The 7,658-nt window shown below is 47.0% G+C and overlaps 1 protein-coding gene across 1 annotated transcript in view; it reads right to left on the reverse strand.

Annotated features, from left to right (window-relative positions):
- Nucleotides 1–981: 981 nt before the first annotated feature.
- LOC107109180 (cytochrome P450 2J6-like) overlaps nt 982–7,658 on the reverse strand; it is a gene marked incomplete at its 3' end in the record, with an annotated part of 13,886 nt that continues 7,209 nt past the window's right edge. Inside the window, exons 4-7 of the mRNA XM_015409749.1 lie at nt 5,615–5,764; nt 4,315–4,475; nt 1,568–1,744; nt 982–1,161 (exon numbers count right to left, since the gene is read on the reverse strand). Coding sequence (XP_015265235.1) covers nt 982–1,161; nt 1,568–1,744; nt 4,315–4,475; nt 5,615–5,764 — 668 coding nt within the window. The remainder of the gene's footprint in view (nt 1,162–1,567; nt 1,745–4,314; nt 4,476–5,614; nt 5,765–7,658) is intronic.

Below are 7,658 nucleotides of genomic sequence, written 5' to 3' on the forward strand. Positions count from 1 at the left end.
GGCTCCTCTGCAACAGGCTGGCTACTGAGGTAGGCCAGCAGCTGTCAAACCATTCTCTTCTCCTCCTGCTGTGGGGCTAACTAGGCAACCAAGCTTGGTTCTGTCAGTAAAAAGGCAAAGGCAGGGGGTCCTTTCCAGGCCTACTTTGGCCTTTGTGGGGAATTCATTGGGGCCAGTCCTGACTAGGGTTGCCAGCTCTAGGTTGTGAAATTCCTGGATATTTTGTGGTGGAGTCTTTGGAAGCCAGAGTTTGGGGAGGGGAGAGGCCTCAGCTGAATAGAATGCCATAGAGTCCACTCTCCAAAGTGGTTATTTTCTTCTGCGGAACCATTGCTGCCAATTTCCAGATGAGGGCTGGAGATCACTCAGAATAAAAACTCTCGAGATGGCAGAGACCAGTTCCCCTGGAGAGAATGGCTATTTTGCAGGGTGGACTCTGTGTCATTATACCCTGCTGAGGTTGCTTCCCTGCTTGGGTCCCCACTGCAGAGAAAAACTATACTTTTCCTAGGCAGAGGCTGCAGGGAGTGGGGAGGAGATGGAAAAGTGAAGTCAGAGGGGCAGATAAGGGTAGGTTGATGGTTACCTGGGAAGGAGATAGGGTTGCCAACTCCAGGTTGGGAAATTCCTGGACATATGAGGGTGGAGACTGGAGAGGGTGGGTTTTGAAAAGGGGCAGGACCTCAGACAGGTACACTGCCATAGACTCCACCCTCCAAACCAGCCATTTCCTCTTGGGGAACCATTCTTGCCAATCTCCAGATGAGGGCTGGAGATCACTCAGAATTACAACTGCTCTTCAGATGGCAAAAAACAGTTCCCCTGGAAAAAACGGTGGATTCTGTGTCATTATACCCTGCTGAGGTTGCCACAGCAAACTAACGCTGAGTGCCCAAGGCTGGGGCACCTGCCCAGAGCCTCTTTCTAGAGCTCATTGTATTTATTTCCACAATGGGCCTTATTCCTAGTCATAAGACATACCAGTTGCATCGTGAAAGTCAGAGACCCAACAATGATCATTCTACCTTGAACTTCTGGATAAATGGCCATGTAGAGCAAAGCCCAGCGCAAAGTTGTGGATGTTGTTTCTGTCCCAGCGAAAAACAGATCCATTGTTGATTGGAGCATATTTTCTTCATGGAAACTGGCAGGGGTATCCTCCTTTCAAAGAAAAGAAAAGAACAGAAAATATATCCAGGGCCTAAGAGAAAGAAAAATGTCATACTGACATCACATCGGGATTCCAAGACTTGTACCTCTCTGTTCCTGAACAGTGCTCAGGATCAAACAGGAGCAAGACAATAGTCTTGAGAATGATTGACATGGCAATCAATAAAAAACCCAGCCAATGGATTATCTGATCGGTATTCCAAAGCCTACTGAAGGAATACTCAAATAGAGAGTTTAGGGGGAGTTCATGTGATGCCTCTACGGAGTGAACTTTATTGGCTTTCGCATCAGTAGCATGTGGCAGGAAGGATAACTAGCCGCTGGCAAATAAGATTTCTTACATACAGCTGTGTTTGCTTTTCGATAGGAACTGATTGTACTTTGATTTGTTTGTTACCTTGGCCATTTCATTTAAATAAGCATCAATGAAGTCCCTTGTTTGAGACGGGCTCCAGACTGCTTTGTGCTTTTCGACAATTTCTTTTACAAATGATTTAATTTGTTCCCAGTTCTTAAAAACTTTCTGATGAGGTCCTGGCAAGTACTTCATTACAGCTGGGAAGGAATTGTACACCTGAAGGGGAAATAAAATTAACACTAAAGTCTGCATAGAAAGTGCATAGAACTTCTTGTAGACCATTCAGTCCAGACAGTTGCCTACCACACGTGGCTATCTCAGGAAAAGTAGGAGATGATGCTGTGATGTAGGACAGTGTGGATCTGTGGCACGCAGTCCCAGGAAACTTCTCAAAATGGCATCTCCATGAAAGTTTTTCGAACTCCTCAGCAGTGCCGTATGAATTTAGTTAATGTGCAGAACACAAGTGCGTTACACTTGATACCCCTGAAAACCCTGCAGCAAGTATTAATCACACACACACACAAACGCACACTCACAAGCAAATGTAATGTATGGAACCAGTGACTCTCATGCTGAGAGTCAATAGACCAATGGGAGCGGGGCGGGAAGCGAGAGACAGGACAAGGAACCAATCACAAGGGAAGTGGGCGGTGGGAAATGTGGGCTGTGCTGTATAAAGGAGGGAATAGACACTGGGATTGAGGAGGAGAAGGAGGAAAGCCAGAGAGTTGTGACTAGTGCATGACAGAGAGAGAGGGAACCCAGGCAAAAGCCTTCAAAGGGGTGCCTACGGCCGGCTGGCCAGGGTCCCTCTCCAGCATTCTGAGGTCCCAGCCACTCCTCTTCAAGGCAGGTGCCACAGCAGAGGGCGTTGGCCTCCAGGGGGGTATGGGGGAAGATTTATCTCTCTTTATAATAATTCTGTTTTCGAGTGGCAACATTCCATGCACTCCCTCAGCCATTGGCCCGTCAGCCAAGAGTACTCATGAGCCATTGGCCGGGTGCTGGGTCTGCTCCTATTCCCTGCCCACTCCCCCTTCAGACACTGTGCCCTGTCAGAATTACTGGCAAATGGCTTTCTCTCTTGACGAAGACACTTTTCCTGCTTGCCTCCTGTGTGGGACTAGCTTTCCCCTCAGCAGCTGTTGGTAGGTGTAACGAAATGGCAGTTACCTGTGTTAGTAAGATGGTTGTGCTTCAGAGCAGGGTCTGCTAGATCCAGGTTCTTTCTGTACAAGCTGAGTGGGTGATTTTGGACCAGTCACAGACTTTCAGCCTAACCTACCTCATAGGGTTGTTGTGCAAGTCAAAAGGGGGAGAGGAGAATGATGTATGGCCTCCAGGGGGGTATGGGGGAAGATTTATCTCTCTTTATAATAATTCTGTTTTCGAGTGGCAACATTCCATGCACTCCCTGCGCATTTGCCCCGCCAGCCGCCACTCAAGAGTACTCATGAGCCATTGGCCGGGTGCTGGGTCTGCTCCTATTCCCTGCCCACTCCCCCTTCAGACACTGTGCCCTGTCAGAATTACTGGCAAATGGCTTTCTCTCTTGACGAAGACACTTTTCCTGCTTGCCTCCTGTGTGGGACTAGCTTTCCCCTCAGCAGCTGTTGGTAGGTGTAACGAAATGGCAGTTACCTGTGTTAGTAAGATGGTTGTGCTTCAGAGCAGGGTCTGCTAGATCCAGGTTCTTGCTGTACAAGCTGAGTGGGTGATTTTGGACCAGTCACAGACTTTTCTGCCTAACCTACCTCACTGAGTTGTTGTGCAAGTCAAAAGGGGGAGAGAAGAATGATGTAAGCTGCTTTGGTCCCATTGCAGAGAAAGACTACTTTTCCTCCTGGGAAACCATTGTTGCCAATCTCCAGGTGACAGCTGGAGATCACTCAGAATTACAACTGCTCTCCAAATGGCAGAGATCAGTTCCCCTGGAGAAAATGGTGGACTCTGTGGCAGTCAGGGCTTCAGAGCATGGAAAATGGTGGACTCTGTGGCAGTCATTGCTTCAGAGCATGGAAGAGGCTGCAGGTGTGTGTGTGTGTGTGTTGGAAATAAAGGTAGGTTGATGATGGGCTGGGAAGGAGATAGGGTTGCCAACTCCAGGTGAGAAATTTATGGAGATTTAAGGGATGGAACCTGGAGAGGGTGAGGTTTGAGGAGGGGTGGGACCTCAGATAGGTACAATGCCATAGACTCCACCCTCCCAACCAGCCATTTCCTCCTGTTGCCAATCTCCAGGTGAGGGCTGGAGATCACCCAAAATTACAGCTGCTCTTCAGGTAGCAGAAATCAGTTCCTATGGAGAAAATGGTGAACTCTCTGTCATTATACCCTGCTGAGGTCACCACAGCACATTGCGCTGAGTGTCCAAGGCCTTGGCACTCTCCCAGAGACTCTTTCTAGATCTCGTATTTATTTCCACAACGGGCCTTATTCCTATTTTATATATATATATCCATGAACTTCACTGCAGCTGAATGGCGCATATATATATGGCATTCAGCTGCAGTGAAGTTCATGGAGAGTTCCCCTACTGTCTGTCAGGAAAATGAAATAAAGTCAGATTGTTTTTCCACATGATCCAAAGAACACTAAATGAAAAGAAAAACATCATGGGATATGATTAGGGTGCCTGAGTGGGAAGTTATGGAAAACACAAGAGAACTGGAGCGGCGAGGAACAAAGTGAGGTGGTGATGTGGGGTCATGTCCATCTGGCCGTCTTTCTGGAGCCAGACGGGTTTTGCCCTGCCATTCCGCAAGATCTCCAAGAAGACTCACCTGACCCCAAATGCTTCCTTGAAGGTAGATGGTCTCATCAATCAAATGCAACAACTTCTGGAATCGGCTGTCATGGTAATCGAAGCGATCCCCAAAAGTGATAGAGCAGATGATATTCGAAACAGCGTTATTAATCTGGAAATGAGGGTTGAATGGCTGACCTTGTGAGGGGGGGGGGGGAAGAGGCAGTTATAGCTTCCTTACAAGAAAAAAAGAATGTGGAGGAAACAGTGAGAAGTAACCTGTCACAAGAATTTAAAAAATTAGTAACCGTTTAAAATTTCGTTGTTTCAAACAGAGTGCCACAGGACTCTGTGATATGGTTGTTGTACACGTGCCTAGACCGCACCATAGCAGTCCCAGATTCACCCCCGACCTGCTGACGTCCCCCAAATCCCCCCTTGATGGGCGACAGGAGTCCACCAAAAATTAAAGGCACACCTCCGCCTTGAAGGGGTCTCCCGCACCTTCTCATTCCACAACGGAGATGCCACCACCATCCCCCTCTCCCATCAGGGAAAGTCACCAAGGACCACCCATGCTGAGCCTACAGAGCCCCACAGTGTCCAACGTCCTCAACAGTCCAGCCATGGGCAGGGGTGGGCCTTGGTGACTTTCCCTGATGGGAGAGGGGGATGGTGGTGGCACCTCCGTTGTGGAACGAGAAGGTGTGGGAGACACCCTTCAAGGGGGAGGTGGGGCTTTCCCTCCCAGAGACAGCCGTTTCCTGTGATGAATCTGGGAGTGGGGTTCTGGGGCAGGGTAGTTCCAGGCCTGTGTCCATAGCAGAGGGCTCCCTGAGGAGGAGGGGGCTGGGTGTATCAGGCTAAAGAGGCAGCAGCTGAGGAGAAGGAGGAGGAGGACGGGAGAGGGCTCTTCGGCCAAGTCCTCCCATGCTCAGGGCAAGGAGCCCTCGGCAAGGTCTGAATGACCTTCCTGCTCACCAGCCCCATCCAGCATATCAGTATTTTCAGCATCGTTATATTTTCCTTGTCATCTGATTTATGCAGGGATTACTGAACAGCTGGAGGGTTCAGGACACATAGAGAGAGTGTTGAGAGGAGCTCTCCAAAAAACCCGCTCACCTCACGGCTTTGGTTCTGATGACTGAGAACCTTTGTTTCCTCCCTGAGGGCCTCATTGTGCACCTGGACCTCCCTTCCTGCACCCCTAAGACCTTTCCCTCCCCGTCAGGGGAATTTGTACGTCCCACAACAGGAAGTCCCCTGGGAAACCTGCTTGCCTTCCTTTGTTCATTGAGTAGCCCCATAAACAGCTGGTGGTCGGCTCTGGAGCTTACCTTTTTCCTCTTCGATGGCCTCCATAAGGTATCTGGTCTCCGCTTGTATTCGTTCTTCTAAACTTCTCTTCCCCAGGCCGAAGTTTCTGAGAGTTGATAAAGCAAACCGTCTCTGTTGTTTCCAGCTGTCCCCACTGGAATTGACCAGTCCTGTGTAGAAATGATTAAAATGGTGTCTTTTTTTAAAATTAAAAAGTAAAGAAAAAACAGTCCTCTGTATGGTTAAGTTTGCCAACTTCCAACTGCACTGCATGCAGAGATGGTTAAAGGAAGTGTTGGTGGATTTAAGTCTTGGTGAAGTCAAGTAGCTCCTCAGTGACTCACGAAATCTCCTATCCTACCCACAAATTTTGTTGGTCTTTCAGATGCTACTGGGCTCTTGCTGTTTTCAGCTGCTACAGTCAGACAAGTGCAGCTACCCAATCTTGATCTCTTTTCTTCATGCAGGCTTCCTTGAGGCTTCAGTAAGCGGCACTCGCTCCCCTGCCCCCAGACAGCCGTGTTCTTTTTCTTCTTCTTTTAAATCTGTATTTATTTAGTTTTAGTATACAGCCAAAAGCACTTTTATATATACAAAGGCTGCAGTCACACGGAACAGTAGCCATGCTAGAGAGATGGAAGATAGGCGGATTTTCCGGGCGCGATCTCACTGCCACATCTGGGAAGCGTAGAGCTCCCGTGGCTCAACCGAGGCTTCCCTCCGAAGATGTGTGGCAAAAAACTAGTACCTCGGAGGTACTAGTTTCCGAAAACCCCGGGGCAAGTGCGAACGTCTGATCGCGTTTCTGGTGGCATCCGGCGCCCGCCCATGTCCCCTTGCAAACAGGTCATTTCCCCCCCCCCCAAGGCTCCACAGATGCGCACAAGCACCCAACGGAGCATGCGCACACTTCAGTTTAAAAAAGTAAAACAACAACAACAACAACCCTGTTTGCCACCGCGCCCCACTTCTTTGCCTGTGGTGTGATCGGCACCTCCCCCCTAGTCACGGGACCTCGACGGGACCTCAACCGGATGTCTGATCTCACAGTCGCGCGTTAGTTTGCCCCGGGGAAAACAGCCATGCTTCCCCCCCGCATTTTCCAGCCCGTGTGACCGGGGCCATCGTTATGTTTTTGGAGTCTCACATATAATATAGTTTCCCCACCATTTATATACTCTTAACCATCTTCTTTGGAACATCGTCTCATCTTTACCACGTAATAACAAAGTCAGTTTGTCCAATTTGGCTGTTTCCAGCAGTTTCTTTGCTATATCTATTCTAGAGGGTAATTTATCTGTTTTCCAACATTGGTCTACCATAATTCTTGACGAAGTTAAGATGTATGTTAATAAATATCTATCTTCTTGATCAAAATTATCTGGAATAATATTTAGTATATATTTCTGGTACCAAATTTAAATTCACTTCATTATTTCTAATATTATCTGCTTAATAGTTTTCCAAAATTTTTGCATCTTACAACATTTCCACCACATATGAATAAACGTTCCTATATTGTTCTTACATTTCCAGCCATTCTTCGAAGTTTTAGGTGCACACTTCCCAATTCTATCTGGTGACCAGTACCATCTATGGAACATCTTATATATATATTCTTTATAGGCTATTGAACTAAGGTATCTCATTGACTTCCATATTTTGGCCCAGTCATCAATATCTATAGTATAACCCATATCTTTCATCTACGCTATCATTGAAGGTTTAACCCGTCTCATCTTGCATATATCTTTCTAATAGGAAAGTCTATACTCTTTGTATCAATTTATCACTGGTTGACAACCATATCTTGTCTAATTCATTATTTCCCGTATAAAAGCCCGTAGTTTTATCTTTACTATATATAGATTTTAGTTGTGTATATTCCCACCATGTTAAGTGTAAGCTTGCTGCATCCAAGTTTTTAATCTTATCTTTCTTATCTAATAAATATTCATGTGTTTCTATCTTGTCTTTAGTCAGAAGAGTTGGTTTAATAAATGCTTCAAGTGAAGAAACCCATCTTGGTATTTTCTTGTAATATTATTCTTTCAAATTCTGCCA

Source organism: Gekko japonicus, unplaced genomic scaffold (genome assembly GCF_001447785.1).
Source record: "Gekko japonicus isolate JY-2015 unplaced genomic scaffold, Gekko_japonicus_V1.1 scaffold5894, whole genome shotgun sequence".
In the NCBI taxonomy this organism is placed as follows: Eukaryota; Metazoa; Chordata; class Lepidosauria; order Squamata; family Gekkonidae; genus Gekko; species Gekko japonicus.